The sequence below is a fragment of the Thamnophis elegans genome, chromosome 14, assembly GCF_009769535.1.
Source record: "Thamnophis elegans isolate rThaEle1 chromosome 14, rThaEle1.pri, whole genome shotgun sequence".
NCBI classification, from domain to species: domain Eukaryota; kingdom Metazoa; phylum Chordata; class Lepidosauria; order Squamata; family Colubridae; genus Thamnophis; species Thamnophis elegans.
The window spans coordinates 5,941,676-5,965,589 of record NC_045554.1 but is presented as its reverse complement, the minus strand read 5'-3'; the positions used below and the strand labels follow the sequence as shown (position 1 = coordinate 5,965,589).

The 23,914-nt window shown below is 46.0% G+C and overlaps 1 protein-coding gene across 1 annotated transcript in view; it reads right to left on the bottom strand.

The window, feature by feature from the left end:
• Positions 1–6,951: 6,951 nt before the first annotated feature.
• Positions 6,952–23,914, bottom strand: part of BAIAP2L1 (BAR/IMD domain containing adaptor protein 2 like 1) — a 58,672-nt gene continuing 41,709 nt past the window's right edge. Inside the window, exons 4-14 of the mRNA XM_032231346.1 lie at positions 21,154–21,215; positions 20,981–21,052; positions 19,695–19,832; positions 18,274–18,426; positions 17,916–18,083; positions 16,705–16,855; positions 15,255–15,453; positions 14,409–14,486; positions 12,576–12,738; positions 8,033–8,073; positions 6,952–7,841 (exon numbers count right to left, since the gene is read on the bottom strand). Of these exons, the coding sequence (XP_032087237.1) occupies positions 7,766–7,841; positions 8,033–8,073; positions 12,576–12,738; positions 14,409–14,486; positions 15,255–15,453; positions 16,705–16,855; positions 17,916–18,083; positions 18,274–18,426; positions 19,695–19,832; positions 20,981–21,052; positions 21,154–21,215 (1,301 nt within the window). The 3' untranslated portion in view covers positions 6,952–7,765. The remainder of the gene's footprint in view (positions 7,842–8,032; positions 8,074–12,575; positions 12,739–14,408; positions 14,487–15,254; positions 15,454–16,704; positions 16,856–17,915; positions 18,084–18,273; positions 18,427–19,694; positions 19,833–20,980; positions 21,053–21,153; positions 21,216–23,914) is intronic.

Genomic DNA, 23,914 nt, shown 5'->3' with positions numbered 1-23,914 from the left:
ATCCTTCCGAGGTGGGTAAAATGAGGACTCAGATTGTGGGGGCGATATGCTGACTCTGTAAACCGCTTAGAGAGGGCTGAAAGCCCTATGAAGCGGTATATAAGTCTAACTGCTATTGCTATTGCTATTGTTGGCTGCAAGCCCAAAATAAACAGAGATGAGCATTCTGGCAGCAAGTTAGGCAGCAAATGCAAAAACAAACTCTCACAGCAAACCACGTCTCCAAGTTGGTTTCTCTGAATCATGAATGTGAACGTTGACTCCTGCAACCAGGCCGTGGCACAAACAGTCTCTTTTATAATCGGGAGAGGATCTTAAATCAGCATCAGCTGCTCGTAATCACCTCCTGTAGTTACTCCGTTTGTTCTTTCCGTCGAGTAGCCCTTCGCCTGCGTGCATCCTGAAACAACTCCCAAATGTTTTCCTGAACATTCCCTTTGATCCAATGCTCTGCCGCCACCTGGTGGCCAACCAGTCTCTCCTCGCCATGCTCAGAGTCGACACCCTGTCCAGGGTCCTCCACCTCCTCCAAGGCCGACTCATAAGACCCCTCGCTGTCGGAGTCGGTTCCACCACAAAACCGCGCTCGACAAAAGCGCGCTCGACAAAAGCGCGTACGTGACGTCATCACAGCACGACGAAAACATCGCGCTGTGAGCGGTAAATTTAAAAATAAAGCGAAAACCTTACCCTAACCCCCCCAAACCTAACCCTAAACCTAACCCTAAACCTAACCCTAAACCTAACCCTTAACGTAACGCTAAACCTAACGCTAACCCTTAACGCTAAACCTAACCCTAACGCTTAACGTAACCCTAAACCTAACCCTAACCCTTACCTTTATGTGAATCGGCTTGCTTTAATTTTATTTTAATTTCAATTTAATTTATTTTTTATTTTTTCCGTCGCGCTGATGATGACGTCACGTACGCGCTTTCGTCGAGCGCGCTTTTGTCTACCGTGGTTTTGACGGGTCACGGTCGGAGTCTGGCCGGGCTCCTGCCGTGCCACAACTGAAGCGGTAGTGAAAACTTTGAATCCCACCACCGTCCCACACTGTTCATCCCTAATTGTGTAGCTAAAAGTCTGTAGAGATTCTCAGCCATCCAGGTCATGGTTGTCCATCTCCCCCCCAAAAAAATGACCAGCTGCCTGCAAGGAATATAAATTCTTCCATTACCCACTATCCTATCAGAGCTGAAGAAGCTTCTTGGATGAGAAGAAAAATGTCTTCAAAGAAATAAACTAAAAAGCATCTTTGGATGACGGAGTATCTACAGGTTTCTAGGTTTTCCAAGATAACAACTTGGTTCAAAGATTTACATTCGTGCTTCTAGGGTGTTTTCCAGGATGTTTTCCACTTCCTGGGTGTCGTTTGCCAGGCCTGGGACTCTCCAGATTTCCCCCCTCTGAGGAATTAACCAGATCCTGCTTAAAGTCCCAGCCGGGGCCAAACATCATCGTGGCACATTTCCTTGTATGCTCATTTCTTTCTGCCGTGGTTTTTGTTTAGTCGAATTGCAGAGCCAGAAAGAAATTCGGTTAAATAAAACGAATGTATAAATTCAATGGTGAAAAGAGTAAGGTTCTACATTTAGGCAAGAAAAACGAAATGCACAGGGACAGCATAGGTGGTACCTCACTCAATAGTAGTAACTGTGAGAGGGATCTTGGAGTCCTAGTGGACAAACCGTTTAAATAGGAGCCAGCCGTGTGCAGCAGCTGCCAAAAAAGCCAACACAGTTCTAGGCTGCATAAACAGAGGGAGAGAATCAAGATCACGTGAAGGGTTAATACCACTTGATAATGCCTTGCTAAGGCCACACTTGGAATTCTGCATTCAGTTTTGGTCACCACAATGTAGAAAAGAGGTGGAGACTCTAGAAAGAGTGCAGAGAAGAGCAACAAAGAGGATTAGGGGACTGGAGGTCAAAACATATGAAGAACAGTTGCAGGAACTGGGTGTGTCTAGTTTAATGAAAAGAAGGACTAGGGGAGACATGATAGCAGTCTTCCAATATCTCAGGGGCTGCCCCAAAGAAGAGGGAGTCAAGCTGTTCTCCAAAGCACCTGAGGGCAGGACAAGAAGCAATGGGTGAAAACTAATCAAGGAGAGAAGCAACTTAGAACTAAGGAGAAATTTCCTGACAGTGAGAACAATGAATCTGGCTTGCCTCCAGTAGTTGTGAATGCCCCAACACTGGAAGTTTTAAAGAAGATGTTGGATAGCCATTTGTCTGAAGTGGTGTAGGGTTTCCTGCCTGAGCAGAGGGTTGGACTAGAAGACCTCCAAGGTCCCTTCCAACACTGTTATTCTATTCTATTCTTCCCTATCCCTATCCTTTCCCATCCCTAACTCTATCCCTATTCTATTCTATCCTTTCCTATTCTATTCCATTCTAAACCGACCTGGCTGCACTGATGAATTAATAAACCCTAAAAGGGGGGGATTTTCCTGCAAATTTGCAATGTTTGTAGCCCTCTGAGCAGGGCAGCCCAGCTTTAAACTGGAATGTAAACATTCATTCTCTATTTTTAGATGGCCTTTTTAGAGCAGCCACTGTAAACCACGGGGAAAGCCATTCGGATTATATCCCTCCCTCCCTGGCTAATTCTTACCGTATTAGCTAAGATGATCCTTTCTCTAATTGGAAAGCTTTATGGCCCTTTGCCTTCGTTATCTTCGCCAAGAAAATTTCCCCAGGACTTAAAATGCGGACAAGATTATGGCTAGTTCTCCAGAATCTCGGTGGCTGAGCAAGGCCGTTGTGAAGTCACTTGCGCCCAATTTTGGGACCTTTTTTTTTTGCCGTGGTCGGTAAGCGAATCACACCGTCTTTAAGGGACACCTGCAGCTGTCGTGAACGCATACCGTCTGGAGAAAAACCCCAGTTAGCTTCTAACCAGCAAAGTCAATATGGGGGAAAGCCAGATTCGATTAAGGACTGCAGCCGCACTCACTTAACGACCTGCAGCGATTCACTTAACAACTGTGGCAGAAAAGTTGTCAAGCAGGGCAAGGCTCGCTTAACCTTGCTTAGCGAGGAGACATTTTGGCCTCCGTTGCGGTCGTAAGTCGAGGACTCCCTGTATAAAAGGGAGGAGCCTTGTTCACTGGAATTCTGGGAGCTGAAGTCCCCGCATCTCAAAATGGCCAAGGCTGATGGAAAACACCCCATAGAGAATGAGTGTGTGTTTGTGTGTGTGTGTATTGTAACACTCTGGAGGGGTGTGTTACAGGCAGTCCTCGACTTGCGACCACATTTGAGCCCAGCCTTTCAGTTGCTGAGCAAGGCAGTTCCGTTTTGGCCCACTTTATGACCTTTCCTGTCCCGGTTGTTAAGTGAATCACTTAACCCGGTCGTTAAGTGAACCTGGCTTCCCCGTGGCTTGTCAGAAGGGGCTCACATGACCCCGGGACGCAGAGACGGTCATAAGCCCGAGCCCGTTGTCAAGAATTTGAATATAAATCACGTGGCCATGTGGGGGAGGGCAGATGTGGGAAACAGGGCTAAGTCCCCCTTCTCGGGGCCGTTGCCACTTTGAATGGAAGTGTCGTAAGTTGAGGACTCCTTGTTTACGTGCGCAGCCCGTGCGCAGCCCGTGCGCAGCCCGTGAGGTTTCGTTGCCTTTGGATTAAGCGCCCTTCACGAACTTCCTCCTTCCTGTGGTGTGATTTCTTTCTTTCTTTTTCTTTTTTTGCAGAGTTGGGGTGCTGGAAGACACCTTCACCTGTCTGGGCATCCTCTGCGCCATCTTCTTTTTCCCCCTCGGGATCATCTTTTGCCTCGCCTTGAGACAGCGAACGTGTCCTAACTGCGGGGCGACGTTCGGTTAAGGGATCAGCGCCCCCGACAACAACCCCCACCCCCCACCCCTCCCGTCAGAGGCTTTCGGGAGATGCACCTCCATTTTTTTTTCTAATGTAAATGTCATGTACAATCAAGTTTATGCACCGGAGCTGATTTTGTAAAGAAAATACAATTACTACCAAGCATTGCTTGTCTTCTCTCTTTCACAGGGACATCGGTGACCGAGCCCCCCTCCCCAATCCCCGGTTTTCGTGTTTGAAATGCACCTCTTTTTGGGGGGGGTGGTGGCCCTGAATTTCAATAAAAAGCGCTTTTTCAAACTTCGCAAGGAGGCCCAGCTATTCCACCTGCCCTCCGAATTGAACGGCAAAATCTCTTGCTAGAGAAGCGTTAAATGTTCAGGGGTGGGAGAGCATAGATTGTGGGTCAGCCTTGAACCCATAAAGCAGTGGTAGTTAATCAATGCGGTGGGGGGGGGGGACGACAGCGGAGATCAGGGGAGGCCCCGCCCCCCTGCACATGCGCAGCAGAGACCCGAGGACCAGGGGGAGGGATGCGTGCATGTGCGGTGGAGCTGGGCTGGGGCAATGGCTGATGTGCTGGCAGAGAGTGTTCCGCGTGCCTCAGTTTCCCCATCACAGCCGTAGAGAGAGGAATTTTTTTTTTTTAAAAAATGCCTGATCTGAATTTTGTACCAAATTGTTCGTGCTTCTTTTGACAATTTATAGCAGTGTTTCTCAACCTTGGCAACTTGAAGATGTCCGGACTTCAACTCCCAGAATTCGCTGGCTGGGGAATTCTGGGAATTGAAGTGCAGACATCTTCAAGTTGCCAAGGTTGAGAAACACTGATTTATAGACTAAATGTCAATCGTTCTTTTTTTTTCCCCAACCAGGCTACAATTCAAATGCTTTTTTCCCAGCAGTTTCAAGAAAAATACGGGGTGAATATGGCAAGTTTATGCAATTAAAAAAAAGACAGTGATGGTGTTGGGCTAAGGCACCAGGTGATGGTGAGTTCTAGTCCCATCTTAGGTATGAAAGTCAGCTGGGTGACCGCGAGTTCTAATCCCACCTTAGTCATGAAAGCCAGCAAGGTGACTTTGGGCCAATCACCAGGAGATGCTGAGTTCTAGTGCCACCTAAGGTGTGAAAGTCAACTGGGTGACTTTGGGCCAATCACTAGGAGACAGTGAGTTCTAGTCCCACCTTAGTTATGAAAGCTGTCTGGGTGACTTTGGGCCAATCGCTAGGAGATAGAGTTCTAGTCCCACCTTAGATATGAAAGCTGGCTGGGTGACTTTGGGCCGATCACCCGGACATGGTGAGTTGTAGTCCCACCTTAGGCATGAAAGCCAGCTGGGTGACTTTGGGCCAATCGCCAGTAGACTTGAGAGTTCTAGTCCCACCTTAGATATGAAAGCCGGCTGGGTGACTTTGAGCCAATCGCCAGGAGACTTGAGAGTTCTAGTCCCACCTTAGATATGAAAGCCGGCTGGGTGACTTTGGACCAATCACCAGGAGACTTGAGAGTTCTAGTCCCACCTTAGGCATGAAAGCCGGCTGGGTGACTTTGGGCCAATCACCAGGAGATGCTGAGTTCTAGTGCCACCTAAGGTATGAAGGTCAACTGGGTGACTTTGGGCCAATCACTAGGCAACAGTGAGTTCTAGTCCCACCTTAGTTATGAAAGCTGTCTGGGTGACGGCCAATCGCCAGGAGACTTGAGAGTTCTAGTCCCACCTAGATAAAGCCGGCTGGGTGACTTTGGGCCAGTCACTTTCTCTCAGCCCTAGGAAGGCGGCAATAACAAATCACTTCTGAAAAACCTTGTCAAGTAAAGTGAAGGGATTCGAAAATGACTCTGAAAAGGAGACCAAATTCAACGGGGGAAAATAACCTTCCCTTTAATGCTTCCTTTCCAATCATCCATGGTCAAAAGGGCTGGTTTCAGACAATCCTGTTATAACAGCATCCTATAAAAGAGAATTTAGGGACGCAGTGGCTAGGAGGCTGAGCTGCTTGATCAGAAAGGTTGGCAAATCAGCGGTTCGAATCCCTCGCACCGCATAACGGGGTGAGCTCCCGTGATTTGTCCCAGCTTCTGCCAATCTAGCAGTTCAAAAGCACGTAAAAATGCAAGTAGAACAATAGGAACCACCTTTGGTGGGAAGCTAACTGTTCCGTGAGCCTTCAGCGTTGAGTCACGCCGGCCACAAGACCATGGAGACATCTTGGGACAGCGCTGGCTCTTTGGCTTTAAAACAGATGAGCACCGCCCCCTAGAGTCGGGAACAACTAACACATACGTGCGAGGGAAACCTTTACCTATACAGGAGAATATTTGTAACTCAGGGTTGAAGTGAGGAGTTTTTTGGGTGCTCTCTGAGCTTGGTGGTTTCCTTGCAAACTTGCAGATTTCATGAGCCATCAGCGTTAGCACGGATGATGCAGAGGTGGGTTCCTACCAGTTCGCACCAGTTCGGTAGAACCAGTTCGTCAAATCTACCGGACCAGTTAGAAGAGGTTCCACCAGTGGACCCGGAAAGTAGGCCACACCTACAGAAGAGGTTCCAAATATTTTTGAAACCCACCACTGCTGAAGGGTTAGGGGTGCAAGGGTCTTGTAACTTGAGAGCTTTAAGACTTGCATGCTTCAATGCCAGAGTTCCTGAGCCAATGTGACTGGAGGAGGAATTCTGGGAGTTGAAGTCCACAAGTCTTAAAGCTGTCAAGTTTGAACACCCCTGGGTTTTTTTTTTTCTAAAGGGTTAGGGGTGCAAGGATCTTGTAACTTGACAGCTTTAAGACTTGCATGCTTCAATGCCAGAGTTTCTGAATAGCTATTTGGACTGACCTAAGTACTAATTCATAATTTCATAATTCATTAATTCATAATGCCACGTGGGCGGCAAGCCACTCCCACAGAAGAGGCCACACCCACAGAGTAGGTTCGAACAATTTTTGAAACCCACCACTGGGATGATGTTACTAGTTTGGGTAACGAAATGTTTGCAAGAGAACAACCCAGCTTAGAGAGCCCCAGGGACCCCTCAAATAAAATCCTGCTCAAAGGAAGAAATCATAAAAATAGACACAGCTTTTATGCACTACAAACCAATGAAAGAATTGCCCCATTGTTCTGATCATAACATTTATTATTATTATTACTGTACCCCTTAAGACATTTTATCTTATGTAATGAAAATATCATTTGGCATGATATTCTGTAAGGCCAACCGTAAACCAATTAAAGAATTGCCCCATTGTTCTTATCATAATATTTATTATTATTATTATTACTGTATCCCTTAAGACATTTTATCTTATGTAATGAAAATATTATTTGGCATGATATTCTGTTAGGCCATCCTTAAACGGGTTGCCTGTTTAAAAAGCAGCTATTCTCGTATCTCTCTTAAGCAAATTGTACAAGCAAAAACTAAACTGATCCATAAAGATTAAATCACACCGTTGGCACAGAAATCTAAGCAGCGATGCTGGCAAGAAGAAGAGAAGACTAAAGGATCAGTTTTGCTGGTTTCCCTATCTGGCCTATTTCTGCTTTCCTAAACATAATTTCGGTCTTTCTAAACAAGGCACGCTTCTAAAATCAAAGCAAATCTGCAGGCGTCTTCAGCCATCGATAATTAGCAGAAACCAAAAGCTAAAATAATAAAATAGTAATAATAGTAATTAATAATAAAAAGTCAGAAACTTTGGCAATTTGCTGCTGCTGTACACATTAATTACATTTAAATAAAAGGTTTTAAAAACAATCCCAGAAGGTATTTGGAAATCATATTGCCGAAGACAGCATAGCCACCCGAGTGGGCGGTGAATTCGGAAACCGATCCCAAACGCGAAGGACCGCAGGCTGGGATAGAGGCTGTGCAATGTTGACAAGGTAGTAGGGTTTAAAAAAAAAATTGGCTTGTTTTTTTCCAATGCCGCTCATCGAAGGATTGGCGCCGATCTGTCATTGGTGACTGTTGGTCGGAGTTTGACGGTTGCAAAGGGGTTTTCGCCACTGTAAGACACACAATTTTTTGGTTATTTTCGGATTATTTCAGATGGTTTCAATCCATGCCCAGGAATGTGATTAAGGCCACCCAAATTGTTTCCCCCAAGAAGACCTCGTGGAAAGATAAACCAAGGCTAGGGTTGTTGTTATTGTTTGAGTTTGTTGCATGTTTTCAATATTACACAATGCCAACTTACCTTAGAAAAGGCGGTTTCATGATGCCGTTCATGTTGGGTTTCTGGGGAAGGAAAGAAAAATTGTAACTGCTGAGTACAGAAGAAAAGGGAGGCCATTCAAACAAAAGGAATAAGCAGGAAGAGGACTTTAAATGTCCGATTAAGCATGTTGGGGACCCGGGAAATGTATGGACTTCAACCAGGGGTAGGATTCAGCCGGCTCGGATTGGTTCAGGCAAACCGGATGTTAATTATTAACTGGTTCGCCGAAACAGTAGTTTGCAAGGACTGGTGACCTCACCCACCCATCTCCTCCCCTTCCAGGAGTTTCCACAGGGCACGTTTTGGATGTAGGTAAGTGCAGGATGCACACACAGGCCTGGGAGGGCGAAAAACGAGCCTATCAGAGGTACAGAAATGGGTCCATTTCCAGCCTCCGGAGAGGCCGTTTTAGCCCTCCAAGAGGCTCAAGGAAATCCTCTGGAGCCTGGGGAGGGTGAAAATGCCCCACCCAATGCTGTGGTGCAGGAATCCGACTGGCCATGCCCCCAATGACCACGCCCACCCAGCCACCGGGCAGAGAACTGGTTGCTAAAGTTTTTCAATTCCAATCCTGATTTCAACTGCCGGAATTCCACAGTCAAGAAGCTGGGGCACCCGAAGATGTCGATTTCAACTCCCAGAACTCCCCAAACCAGAAAGTTGGGGAGCCCCAAGATGTGTGGACTTCAACTCCCAGAATTCCCCCAGCCATCATGTCGGGGAGCCTGAAGAAGTGTGGATTTCAACTCCCAGAATTCATGGGTTCACCCACAAAACCGCGCCCGACTAAACCGCGCCCAACTAAACTGCGTCGCTGACGTCATCAACAGGGCGACAACAGCGCGGAGACAGAAGCACGCTGTAAACCTAAACCTAAAATTAACCCCTAAACCTAAACCTAACCCCCCTAAACCTAATCCTAAACCTAACCCTAAACCTAACCCTTAACCTAACCCTAAACCTAACCCTAAACCTAACCCTTAACCTAACCCTAAACCTAATCCTAAACCTAACCCTTAACCTAACCCTAAACCTAACCCTTAACCTAACCCTAAACCTAATCCTAAACCTAACCCTTAACCTAACCCTAAAGCTAACCCTAAACCTAACCCTTACCTTAAGTTGAATTGGCTTGCTTTCAAAGCGCTATTTAAAGCGCCCTTCTTTCTCCGCGCTGGCTGTTGTCGCCCTGTTGATGACATCATCGACGCGGTTTAATCGGGCGCGGTTTAGTCAAGCACGGTTTTGACGGGTTCACGGAATTCATGAATGGTGGGGGAATCCTGGGAGTTGAAGTCCACAGAGTTTGAAGTTGCCAAGGTTGGAAAACCTTGACTTAAAACAGTTGCACTCTCCACCACAATTTTCTATGCCTCTCCTGAGTGGTCATTCTACCCCAGTGTTTCCCAAAGTGTGGTACGCGTATTCCCAGGGGTACAGGAAGAGTTTGGTGTGGGTACGCGTTGCACCGGAGTTTGGTGGGGATCACGTGGGAATATCCACTGCCCCGTGCTTAGCTGCGCCCACAGAACAAGGAAAGAAATAGGCGCATATCGCAGTTTTTACATGGGAACTGGGGCCATCGTACATCGTATCGCAACTCATTACGGCGGGAACTTCTGCACATCCTTCGCGCAGCTCGGGTTCGGCCATTTTTAAACTGCGGGAACATTAACAGTTGACGTTGAGCCGCGGAGCTGTTTAAACGCTGGAGAATTGCAGTGTTATCTAACGGTTAGACAGTCTTGTGAGGCGTGACACGGCGTGAATATACTGCACTTCGTTACAGAGACAACTTACTTCTTTAATAGTTAGTTCCGGGCACCTGTTATCGTGTTAGTAAGTTCCACTGATTTTGATTATTTTTATAAAATACAATTTTTATCCCTAACAGAGATTATTTTTATTAAAGCATATGTTTTTTATGAAGGGTACTCAGCGTTACGAAAATTATAGAAGGGGTACACATATGTCAAAAGTTTGGGAAACACTGTTCTACGCTAACGACTTTTTATTTTTACTCTATTTTGGTCTATTCATGCAGAATTTCATTTTTTTAATTTGTAGTTCAGACTGATTGCTATTAGTTTTAGGACTGAAAAAAAGCAATAGAAAAGCATTGCAGGGTGATCCTTTGTAATCATTTCTGACTTTAAACCTTCCTTGTTTTGAATAATGAGGGTGTGATTCAGGGAAACGTATCTCATCACAACGGCTGATGATTTCAAAGAGAGTCAATTTCCTCTTGCTAATTTCATATATTCCACTTTCACTAACACCTAGACTGCAATAGCCCCTCGAGACCAGAAGGTGGCACTCCAGCTTTCCCATAACACCTAAGCATTATAGGTGAAGTTTTCTGTTTAATTCCTATTTTTTCAGATGGAAGCGATAATAAATGAACGCTATAAATCACGTCCAGGAATGCCTTCAGTACCTTTCACTGCAAAACAACCTCATTGTTTGAAAAGGGGCAAAAACTGCTAAGAGAATCCAGATGTTTACAAATGCCGCTATTTAGTGCCTGCTTTCCAGCTTGACTTATGGCGGTTTCCCTGGCTGGTCGATTTGATGTAACTCTTGAACAAACAGGGATGACAATACCAGAAATTTACACGCCTTCTCTTGACCTCTGAGAGGTCTGCTTTGTTCAAAACCTTCAAATGTCATTTTAAAGGTTTAAAACTGCATCTGAACCAAATCTCCTTTGCGGCGGGCAACACAAAAGGTTTGAAGCAACTTTTTAGCTCTCCGCTGTGAGCTCTGTCTGTGCTAACACTGGGCCGGTATTTAGAATAACAGAGTTGGAAGGGACTTTGGAGGTCTTCTAGTCCAACCCCCTGCTTAGGCAGGAAAGCCTATTTCCATTTCAAACAAATGGCTATCCAACATCTTCTTAAAGACTTCCAGTGTTGGAGCATTCACAACTTCTGGAGGCAAGTTGTTCCACTGATTAATTGCTCTAACTGTCAGGAAATTTCTCCTTAGTTCTAAGTTGCTTCTCTCCTTGATTAGTTTCCACCCATTGCTTCTTGTCCTGCCCTCAGGTGCCAACTATTGGAAAATACTTTGACTCCCTCTTCTTTGTGGCAGCCTCTGAGATATTGGAACATTATAATTGACTTATAGTGTCATTTTGAGGATCGAAGTTGAAACAATTTATGTCCAGGATGTGAGGGGTCTGTAGATATTGTCTAAAGACCCGTCACATAAATTATGAGGATGTTCTACAAGATGAAACATCCTCATAATTTATATGTAAGGGGGATAAGAGTTGTTAAGTTTGTAACATGGTTGTTAATGAAACTGGCTTCCCCATAGCTGGTCAGAAGGTCGCAAAAGGGGACAGGTGATCCTCCCTCCCCCCCCCCCCAAGTACTCTGCAACCATTATAAATCTGAGTGAGTTTGCCAAGCGCCCAAATTTTGATCATGTAACCATGGGGATGCTGCAACAGTCATAAGTGTGAAAAATGGTCACAGGTTTCTGTCACAGTACAATACAATACAATAGCAGAGTTGGAAGGGACCTTGGAGGTCTTCTAGTCCAACCCCCTGCCTAGGCAGGAAACCCTATGCCGTTTCAGAAAAATGGCTATCCAACATCTTCTTAAAGACTTCCAGTGTTGGGGCATTCACAAGTTCTGGAGGTCAAGTTGTTCCACTGATTAATTGCTCTAACTGTCAGGAAATTTCGCCTTAGTTCTAAGTTGCTTCTCTCCTTGATTAGTTTCCACCCATTGCTTCTTGTCCTGCCCTCGGGTGCTTTGAAGAATAGTTTGATTCCCTCTTCTTGGTGGCAACCCCTGAGATATTGGAACAGTATAATTGACACGGCGATGCTGAGCTTGTAAAATGCAACTGAAACAAGGAGTAGATTTCTCCCCCCTTCCAAATTACAGGTACTCCTCAGTTTACAACCACAATTGAGAATGTACATTGTTAAGTGAGAAATTTGTTAGGTGAGTTGAGCCCCATTTTACGACTTTTGTTGCTGCCTTTGTTAAACTGAATTCATCATCATCATTGAACGGCCCCATAATCCCTTGCGGGTGGACTTTGGAGCTAGCGGAGTGTTTCTTGGCCGGATGCCTTTCATGTTGCCAATGAGGAGCTTTATTCGGCAGATATATTCTCGTTGTGCCCAGAGAGAGAAATAATCTGCTTTAAACTGAACCGCCGTTGTTGAAATTAGGAACACAGTTGTTAAGTGAATCTGGCTGCCCCCGTGGAGTTTGCTTGTCAGAGGGTCGCCAAAGTCACCCTGGGGTGACTGCAACCGTCGTAAGTGTGAAAAATGGTCATACTCCAGTTTTTTCAGTGCCGTTGTAACTTTGAAAGGCCACTAAACAAACCATCAAGGATTACCTGTAATAGCTAAAATTTAAGATATAGCTAGCAAGTTCAAAAAGTTAGGTTCAGCCTGGCATTACTCGGATAGCCGGATAAAATCCGTCAGCAAAAGTATTTTCACAAGCTGGTTGTTGTTTTTTTAATTGGACAAAACTGGTTGGTCTACTTACAAGAGAGATACTTTCTCCTTGAGCTGCTGTGGTTTTCGAAGTTTCAAGTTTTGGTTCTGAAGCTGGTTTGATTGGCCCAAGTAAGACGTAATCCGGTGGGGGCAGGATGGGGTTTTCTCTGTTGGTCAGGTTGACAGAGCTGACACTTCGGATGGGCGCGGGGCTAATGAAGAGAGAAACCACTGTTCATAACAATAGCACTTAAGACTTATATACCGCTTCACAGTGCTTTTACAGCCTTCTCTTAGCGGTTTACAGAGTCAGCCTCTTGCCCCCAACAATCCTCATTTTACCCACCTCAGAAGGATGGAAGGCTGAGTCAACCATGAGCCAGTCAGGATCGAACTCCTGGCAAGCGGGCAGAGTCAGCCTGCAATATTCTAATCATTGTGCCACCATTGCAAGGAAGGAAGGGAAGAGAAGGGAAGGGAAAGGAGGAAGGAAGGGAGGGAGGGAGGGAGGAAGGAAGAGAGGGAGGGAGGAAGGAAGAGAGGAAGGGAGGAAGGAAGAGAGGAAGGGAGGGAGGGAAGGGAAAGGAGGAAGGAAGGAAGGAAGGAAGGGCAATAGCAATAGCAGACTTATATACCGCTTCACAGTGCTTTTACAGCCCTCTCTAAGCGGTTTACAGAGTCAGCCTCTTGCTCCCAACAATCTGGATCCTCATTTTACGCATCTCGCAAGGATGGAAAGCTGGGTCAATCTGAAACCGGTCAGGATCAAACTGCTGGCAGTGGGCAGAGTCAGCAGAATTAGCCTGCAATACTGTGTTCTAACCACTGCGCACCATGGAAAAAAGGAAGGAAGGAAGGAAGGAAGGAATAGACTTATATACCGCTTCACAATGTTTCACAGCTCTGTCTAAGCAGTTTACAGAGTCAGCCTCTTTCCCCCAACAATCTGGGTCCTCATTTTACCCACCTCGGAAGGATGGAAAGCTGGCAGGATCGAACTGCTGGCAGTGGGCAGAGTCAGCAGAATTAGCCTGCAATACTGAGTTCTAACCACTGCGCACCATGGAAAAAAGGAAGGAAGGAAGGAAGGAAGGAAGGAAGGAAGGAAGGAAGATAGCAATAGACTTATATACTGCTTCACAGCCCTCTCTAAGCGGTTTTACAGAGTCAGCCTCTTTCCCCCCAGCAATCTGGATCCTCATTTTACCAACCTTGGAAGGATGGAAGGCTGAGTCAACCTGCAGCCAATCAGGATCGAACTGCTGGCAGTCAGCAGAGTCAGCCTGCAATACTACATTCTAACCACTGCGCCACCAGGACTCCATATAGCTCAACAAGAATCGACAGATCCTTCAACTCGGTTCTTAAGCGCTTCTATGCCAACCCAACATTACCTTGGCATCGGACCTGGGTACCTGAGAGACCGCCTCCTGCCGATTACCTCCCATAGACCGATTAGATCTCACAGGTTAGGTCTCCTCCGGATTCCATCTGCCAGCCAATGTCGGCTGGCGACTCCCCGGGGGAGAGCCTTCTCTGTTGCAGCTCCAGCCCTCTGGAATGACCTCCCCGTGGAGATCCGGACCCTTACTACCCTCCCGGCCTTCCGCAAAGCCACCAAGTCCTGGCTGCTCCAGCAGGCCGGGGGACTTGTGAAACATCTAGCCCCACGGAAATTGTGAACGTTGCGTTTTTTAAAGTGTTGTCTTTGTCTATTTATCCCCCTTCCCTTGTCTATTGTGAGCCACCCGGAGTTCTTCAGGAATGGGCGGCATACAAGACAAATAAACTAACTAACTAACTAACTAACTAACTAACTAACTAACTAACTAACTAACTAACTAACTAACTAACTAACTAACTAACTAACTAACCAACTAACCTTGGCACCGGGACGCGCAGAGTCTCTTCTGACGGACCTTCAAAGGGCTTCGTATAGGAGGATGGGAACCAGCCTTTCCTAGAAAGCAATAAATTACCGATTTGAAGAAACCCTTAAGATGGGCTGTATACAATAAGAGAAGACATTTGTGGGGGTCCTTGGTGCTCTCTGACCTTGTTTCTCCTGCTCCCACCCCATTGTTTTTATAATATGGGTAGTCCTCCAGTTGCGACCAGTCATTCAGTGACCATTCAAAGTTGCAACTGCTGAAGGAACAGACTGTTGGGGCCCGCCAGTGGAGCTGGCAGCAGATTCGGACAGTGAGGAGGTTGGGGAGGAACATGGGCCAGTCCTGGAGTCTGGGGAAGGGTCGGACGAGGGCTCTGTGTTGGAGGCAGAGAGGGGGCCAGGGGCGTATGCCAGTTATCAGCTGCCTTCAGAGTCAGACATCAGTGGGGCAGAAGAACAGCTGGAGCCTGTTCCCAGCTGCTCAGTGGAGTGTTGCACAGGTGCTGTATGTGCCGTACACAGAAGCACCGAAGACTTAAAAGAACAGTAAGGAGCTCGGGCAGGCAAGTGGGCCCTCCTGAGCACCATACCAGAACGGTACCAAGTTCTCTGGGCAGGCTCCGGTATGCCCGTACTGGGCCGTACTGCCTGCAACCCACCACTGGTGCAGCGGAGCTGGGGAACGGGGATGGGCCACGCCTCCCACAACGGCCAACCTGACCCGTGGCGAACCGGTTGTTAAATGATTTGAATCTCACCATTGGTTATGAGTGGATAAGATTTGCTGAGAAGTGGTTTGGGGTAAGGAACGAAAAAGTTTGGGAAGCCCTGACATACACTTTTGTGAGGTCATGTTCTCCGTACAGCCAGCCGTCTCTTTCCTCCGACACCAGCAGCGTGATAAGGTCGCCCTGGGCGAAACTGAGGAGAGTCTCGTTATTTCCAGCGGTGTGCGGGAAGATGGTCTTCACTTTCTGACGCTTCATTATGTTCAGTCCAGTGGCCATAGAGGTAGATCGCAATAAGCTGGAATCATCTGCAGGACATGGTGAGAAAGGAAAACAGACAGGAAGAGACAGGGGAAATAAAGCATCATTAATCATAGGATTGCTCAGCAGAGAGCAACAAGCTAACAATGTCCTCCTCCGAGGCTTAGTGGCCACAAAACAGATGAACTTGGGTCAGCCTAGCTTCTGTCTGGATTTTGGACCCTTCAGAGGGGGCTCACCCTGATGGGCTGCTTGCCAAAGGCGCCCAGGCTGTTCTGGGTGAAAGAGTCTGGTTTAAATTTCACAAAATTCTTCCCCGAATTTATTTATTTATTTCATTTATTATTTTCTTAAATTTATTTTATTTTCTTTCTTATTTCTTTCTTATTTTTTCTCTTTCTGTTTTCTTTCTCTTTCTCTTTCTCTCTCTCATCTCTCATCTATATCAGTATTATCTATCTATAATCTATTAATCATCTCTATTGTCTCTCTATCATTCTATTATCTATCTGTCATCTCTCTCTCTCTATCATCTATCTCTATCTCTCTATTGCTAACAAAATATCTATCTATCATCCCTCTATCTATCATCTATCTATCTATCTATCTATCTATCTATCTATCTATCTCTCTCTCTCTCTCTCTCTCCCTCTTGCTAACAAATTCTCTCTCTCTCTCCCTCTCTCTCTAAATATATCTATCTATGTATCTATCTATCTATCTATCTATCTATCTATCTATCTATCTATCTATCTATCTATCATCTATCTAAATCTCTCTCTCTCTCTCTTTCTATCTATCTAGTTATCTCTCTAAATATCTATCAATCTCTCTCTTTCTATTTCTATCTATCTATCTATCTATCTATCTATCTATCTATCTATCTATCTATCTATCTATCTCTATAATACTTACGAACACAACTGAACACAAAGTTTCCATTGCTAAGTGAGAAATTTGTTTAGTGAGTTTTACCCCCTTTTATGACTTTCCTTGCCACAGTTCTTTAGTGAATCACTGCGGTCGTTAAGTTAATAACATGATTGTTAAGTGAATCTTGCTCCTCCTTTGACCCCAGGACACCACAACTATCACATCACGCACAGGAGTTGGTGGCCCAATGCCTGGATTTTGATCACCTGAGCATGGGGATGTTTCAACGGCCATAGGCGTGAAAAACAGTTGTAAATCGACTGTGCCATTGTAACTCCGAACGGTCACTAAATGAATGGTTGTAAGTCAAGGACAACCTGCACACAAAATGACCATCTTGATAGACCGATAGGTGCTAAGCTTACCTGCTGTGTTGCTTAATTTCTCGGAAGGGGTCTTTGGCACGGCGGGCGGGGTGTTGAACATATCGACCAAGGGGCTGGTGTAAGCCCTCCCCGGGGGGGCCGGGGGCACCTGAGGAGAAGGCCTTCGGAGGGTATCGTAATCGTTCCCAACCTGCCAACCGAAAGGTGGAGCGTCAATCTTGTGAAGCGACGCACAGGAATAAATGCCAGCGGTTTTATTGAGTTCCTCCCAATTGAATTGCTTCCTTTGAAAGGTCCCCCCCCCCCCTTAATTAGATTCACTCCCTGGTTTTGCAGCTTTGATTCTGTCCCAGAATATAAGGAAGCTCAGCAAGGGGAATGAATGCACGGTGGAATTGCATTTATAAGGGTAAAAATCAGACGGGCTGGTGCAATTTGAGACATTCATAAAGTCATAGGTGTGTTTCCATGTGGAATTTAAGGTGACAGACTAGAGACTAGGAGATGGGGAGTTCTAGTCCCACCTTAGGCATGAAAGGTGGCTGAGTGACTTTGGGCCAATCACCCGGAGATGGTGAGTTCTAGTCCCACCTTAGGCATGAAAGCCGGCTGGGTGACTTTGGGCCAATCACCAGGAGATGGTGAGTTCTAGTCCCACCTTAGGCATGAAAGGTGGCTGGGTGACTTTGGGCCAATCACCAGGAGACAGTGAATTCTAGTCCCACCTTAGGCATGAAAGCCAGCTGGGTGACTTTGGGCCAATCACCAGGAGACAGGGAGTTCTAGTTCCACCTTAGGCATGAAAGCCAGCTGGGTGACTTTGGGCCAATCACCAGGAGACAGTGAATTCTAGTCCCACCTTAGGCATGAAAGCCAGCTGGGTGACTTTGGGCCAATCATCAGGAGACAGGGAGTTCTAGTTCCGCCTTAGGCATGAAAGCTAGCTGGGTGACTTTGGGCCAATCACCCGGAGATGGTGAGTTCTAGTCCCGCCTTAGGCATGAAAGGCAGCTGGGTGACTTTGGGCCAATCACCAGGAGACTGGGAGTTCTAGTCCTGCCTTAGGCATGAAAGCCAGCTGGGTGTCTTTGGGCCAATCACCAGGAGATGGGGAGTTCTAGTCCCGCCTTATGCCTTCTGGGTGTTTAAATTGTACATTTGGGTCCATCATGTTGATTCTTCTGCTCACATCTCTCTTTTCCCTAAACTCGGCTCCGAAGGTGAAATAGAAGCGGAAGTGGGGGTCTCACCAGGTTACGCCTCTCGATCATCGGAGAAGGCAGGGGAGTCCCCGCTATCGAAAGGGATCCCGGTGTCTTGATCTCTTCGATCATGTTCATGACAGTCGGCGGAACTTTGGTTGCATCGCTGCAGGTTGCCAACCACCCCGGCATCTTGTTGCTAAGTATCTCCGAGCACTACAGAGACCACGATGAAAATACATGCGGTATATTTCGTCAATAGATAACAAGAAAACAAAGACACTTCTCTCGAGCGAGTCTAGGAATTGGCTACGGTTTGGGATGAGCCTTTTGCTCCGCGGGGGCAAAGGTTTTCGGACCAACTTTGGGGAGGCCATGTTTTAATTTCTCCTCCTTCCACACTCACCTCCACGTGGTAATGGAAGAGGCGTTGCGCAAAACTGCAGTGCTTGTCAACCAGGAAGCAAAATCTTTTCTTCTCTTCAAGTAAGGCCTCTCTGCAACCCTCCGCAATGAATCTTTGAATATCGCTCTGTCGGGAGCTTACGGTTTCCAAATACTAGATAAAGCATGAAAAGACCAGATTCAGACAGTCGCACAAACCGACGCACACTTTGTGCTATTTAAGATGTTACCAGTCCATTTTCTAGGAAATCTTATCTCGTCAACAGTCCAATAATGAATCTCTCTCTCTCTCTCCCTCCCTCCCTCCCTCCCTCCCTCCATCCATCTATCTACTCTATCGCTATTAATATTTATCTATCTATCCTCCCTATTGCTAACAAAATATCTATCTATCTATCTATCTATCTATCTATCTATCTATCTATCTATCATCTATCTATCATCTATCTCTATCAATTTGCTCTATAATTATCAATCTCTATCTTATCTATCTATCTATCTATCTATCATCTATCTATCTATCATCTATCTATCTCTATCAATTTGCTCTATAACTATCTATCAATCTCTCTCTCTCTATCATCTATCTATCTATCTATCTATCTATCTATCTATCTATCTATCTATCTATCTATCTATCTATCTATCTATCTAAAAATGGCTGTGTGTGTGTATATGATCCATCATAACTCTGGAACGCCTTGAGCAATTTCAGTCAAACTTGGTACATAGATGACTTACTCTCTGCAGAAAAATGTTGGTGGGGGGAACACCCCTAACACCCCTCAGTTAGTGTGTCGTGTTAAGATACAGCCTGTTTTGCCTTAAAATGGCTTCTACTGTACAGCGCAGTGGAGTTGCCATGGTAATGGCTTCACAGTGCTCCCTCTGGCAAGGGGGAAAAACCAACATTAGAAATCCTGTCTAATACAGGATTAGGATAAATAAAAACTCAGGCAATGCCAGGATATCAGCTAGTACTGTATAAGAAAGGCCTGGTGAACAGGGATTCTTGTATAACTTGAGTTTAACGGCCGCTTCAAACTCTCAATTTTTCTCAAAAGAGAAGCGCGCAGTCCGGTCGCATTCTGCCACTCTGTATCAACACGCACAAATATCATTTATCCTTCAACGCAGGTATTCCCTTGATAAAGCTGCCAATTTACACAATAGCCAATTAATTTTTCCAGGACAGAGAGATTATCTGTTGACATGCAAAAAAGGCCTATAAATATTCTTGCCGCCTCGTGTCAAGAGACTTAACTTTAGCCCCAAACGCATGCTTAAAAAAAAAAAAAATCTTACGGCACTTTGGGATACTCCAAATAGGAGGAGAAAAGGTTTGAATCTGGATTACATGCGAATGGATGCCAAGATTTCACTTCTCGTTTCCACTTTGGCCCGCTGGTTGAAGGTACCAACCTCAAATTCTTTATGTTCGTACTTGACGGCGTTTCGTCCCCCTTGGCTTTTCCGCCTGATTTTTTTCAGCTCGGCCTGAGATTTTTCCAAGGAATCCAATTTGCTTCGGTGTTCGTTCTGGTACCTCTTCAGGGTAGCCTGGAAGGAGAAAAACTCACAGAGGTCTTTTGAGGTTGGGAATCTGGTCCTCGCAGGCTCCTACTTAGGGGAGGATGCTGACAATGGAATGCTAAATAAAAGAGGAGATTGTCCCCTGCCGTTTCCGAAACTGTAGGGAATAACCATATTATAATCATAGTTTATTAGGACATGCTCCAACCCGTTGAAAAATTACGAAAGGAACATGCAGGAGGGAGCAGAAAAATAGAAGTAAAAGAAGTTGTTCGTAGAAAGCCAGAGGTTCTTCATATCTCTTGCTACCTTCTTTTAATTTATCTTATTTATGCATGGAGATCTTATCTCACCTTTAGGCATATGGATTTCCAACCTTGCTCAGTGAAAAAAAAGGGATACCTAGATTTGGTTGACATCAAAGCAGGAGAACGCTTGACAGAAGGAACCAAAGCAGGGGTGGGATTCAAAAATTTTAGCAACGGTACTCTGCCTGGTTGCTGGGTGGGCGTGGCTATGGTGGGCATGGCCTACTCGGCCTCCTGCACCATGGTGTGCGTGTGTGAGTGGGGGGTTTCACCCTCCCCAAGCTCTGAAGTCTTTCCCCGAGCCTTCGGGAGGGCAAAAACACCCTCCCCGAGGCTCCGGAAGCAGGAAATGGGGCCATTTCTGGACTTGTGGAACTTCTGGGAGGCCTGTTTTTCATCCTTCCAGAACTTCCACGCGGGCCCTGCACTTATCTGACATCCAAAACGGGCCGCGTGGAGACTCCTGGGAGGGAAGGGAGGGCGGGGCCAGCCAGTCCTGGCAAACCAGATGTAAAATTGCATCCTGTTCACCCAAACTGATCCGAAGCGGCTGAATCCTACCCCTGAATCAGAGAATGAATCCACAGCTTCTTCCAAATTAAAACTATATTATTGGGGGGGGGGGTTCCTTGGTCCTCTCTGAACTTGGTTGTTCTCTTGGAGACGTTGCACGACCCAACTAGGCAACGTCATCAGTTCCAGCATAAAACTATGTTACTCACAATAGACTAAATACCTAGGTTTTACAGAGGATGAGGAAGGTTGGTGGTCATCTCAGAAACACGGCTGATTCGTGGCTGCTGCCAAGAAACTAGCAAATGCTTACACTTAATCTTCTCCGGCACTAAAAAAAATTAATATACTTACGTTCATATATTTTACATCTAGTTCGGTTTTCTTCTCCAGCTCCGATATAATTTCTTTATGGAATTTCTTGAACTGTAGTCACAGAAAGCCGACAGAAAGGCGAGAAGGTTAGTAGAGCTTTATATGAAAATAGTTGTACAATATTTGAAAGCGCTGCGGGGAGATTTACTCACGTTTTCTTCTAGCTTGTCGTTGAGTTTCTTTTGAGCAATGGAAATCTCAATAAGGACATGCCCTGTTGACAAACAAGATTACATTTTATTTCTGGTTCCTTGGGCCCTTCGGAGAGGAAGAAAGGTCAGCGCAAGTCAAATATCTTGATTTCTTTTTCAAGCTCCTCGCCAAAAACAACACAAGACGCTTTGTAGGAATCCGGCTTGGGGTATGAGGAACAAGGTTATTGTTTTTTTCTTTTCTTTTGACAATACATTTTTACAGAGACAATCGTTCCTTATATACTTTTAAAATATACACCAAAACTTCCAACTTAAAAAGGCGCTAGATATCTTTGGTGCAGCAGCTGCCAAAAAAGCCAACACAGTTCTAGGCTGCATCAACAGAGGGATAGAATCAAGATCACGTTAATACCACTTTATAAAGCCTGGGTAAGGCCACACTTGGAATACAGCATCCAGTTTTGGTCGCCATGATGTAAAAAAGATGTGGAGACTCTAGAAAGAGTGCAGAGAAGAGAAACAAAGATGATTAGGGGACTGGAGACTAAAACATGTGAAGAATGGTTGTAGGAATTGGGTATTACTTTGATGAAAAGAAGGACTAGGGGAGACATGATAGCAGTCTTCCAATATCTCAGGGGCTGCCACAAAGAAAAGGGAGTCAAACTATTCTCCAAAGGACCCGAGGGCAGAACAAGAAGCAATGGGTGGAAACTAATCAAGGAGAGAAGCAACTTAGAATTAAGGAGAAATTTCCTGACAGTTAGAACAATGAATCAGTGGAACAACTTCCCTCCAGAAGCTGCAAATGCTCCAACACTGGAAGTCTTTAAGAAGATGTTGGATAACCCTTTGTCTGAAGTGGTGTAGGGTTTCCTGCCTAAGCAGGGGATTGGACTAGAACAGTGGTCCCCAACCTTTTTATCGCCGCGGACCAGTCAGCCTGTGATAATTTTACCGTGGCCCGCTGAGCGCGCGCAGGGGTGGGGGGGCGTTGTTCGCGACGACACATTGATTGTTGCAAAACATCAGCTTGCCCTCCCCCCCCAAAAATGTTTTTAATTTTAACACCATTTTTAATTACCAGGATAGTACACCAATGACAGCACCATGATCAGAAAATGTTAGATGTTGCATTATTTTCAATATGTATTTGTAAATATATGCCAAATAGATTGCAATCGCTTTCTGGACTTCCTTTAAATTTGCAGGTAAATGCTGCAATAGATATATAGCTCCCATCAGATTGATGATCACCCAAAAATGTTATTCATTGAATTCACTGTGAATCCTTTCTTAGTAAGTGCATTCAAGCCAGCCTACTACTATTTAGAATTTTTCTAAATACATCCTACATACAACCATGATGCAGGAGTTTTCATTCAGCAAGAAAAAGGACTTGAGCCAAGTCAACATCTGGAAATCTTATCCCAGTCATATCCAACCTAGCTTATTTTTTGAGATCACCTCAAGGCGAGCTGGAGCGGGACGCGCTGCGCCACGAGTTGGAGAGCTTGGAGAGGCTGAGCGCGCAACTTGGAGAGCTGCGTCTCCGCCGCCTGGAGCCCGAGCTGGCCCGGCGGCAGCAGCAGCTGGAGGGGCTGTGGGCCGACTGCGCCGCTCTGGAGGCGCTGCTGGAGCAGCTCCTGGCCGAGCACGAAGGGCTGCAGGAAGCGCACAAGCCGGGTGCTCCGAGAAGCGGCAGCTGGCCTCCGACTACGCGCTGGTGCTGAGCTGGAGCTGCGCGCAGAGCCTGGAGCGATACGAGGCCGAGTTGTGGGCGCTGCAGGAGCTGGAAGGGGGCTGCCTGGGCCAACAGGACCTGCGCAAGCTGCGCGCGCAGAACCAGGAGAGCCGCCGGCGCCTCGAGGAGCTGTGGCGCCGCTGCCGGGAGCTTTGCGCGCTGGGCGAGCGGCTGGAAGAGGAGCGGCTGGCGCAGCAGGAGAGCCGCCGGCGCCCAGCTGCAGTGATCATGGTCCCCGGCCGCTGCGCGGCCCGGTGCCAGGTACTCCGCGGCCCGGCACCGGTCCGCGGACCGGGGGTTGGGGACCAAGGGACTAGAAGACCTCCAAGGTCCCTTCCAACTGTTATTCTATTCTATTCTTTTTTTAAAAAGTTTTTATTTTACACACATAAACACATCAACAAGAACAAACACATGACTTAAGACAACATAGGAACGAAAAGTTCCATCATATATCATACAGCAGTTCCGTATCGGTTTCTTTGCCATTAGTGTTTTCCCCTTCTATACCTTTCTATCTTACATTCATGGTCTCTTTATTCGTTATCCATTTTTATGTACAATTCTATATTTATTTATACTTAGCGATTTATAACCAAATATTGTTTATCTATAATGTGCTATATATTCTTACTATCATCTATTCTATTCTATTCTATTCTATTCTTACTCACAAGAGATATGTTAATTGAACTCAAGGACTATCTGTATGTGATTTTGCCTTAGCTCTTCGATCCCTTAAAATAGGACTAGCTCAACCCCTCAACTTGCAAATGGAAACAGGAAACATACTAGGTGTGGCCCCGCCCCACCCACGGTTATGCATGGATAGGTCCTACCTATTTAAATGGGACTTACACATCAGTTAACTACGGGAAAGCTTAGAGGTGAAGTCATTTACTTCTTTCAACTCCGGCATACCGATCCCTAGGCAGAATGAAGCAATGAGGAAACCCTCCTTTGCTCATTCGGAGAAGCTTAACCGAAGCCCCAGTCCCAGGGAGAGTAAAGCTC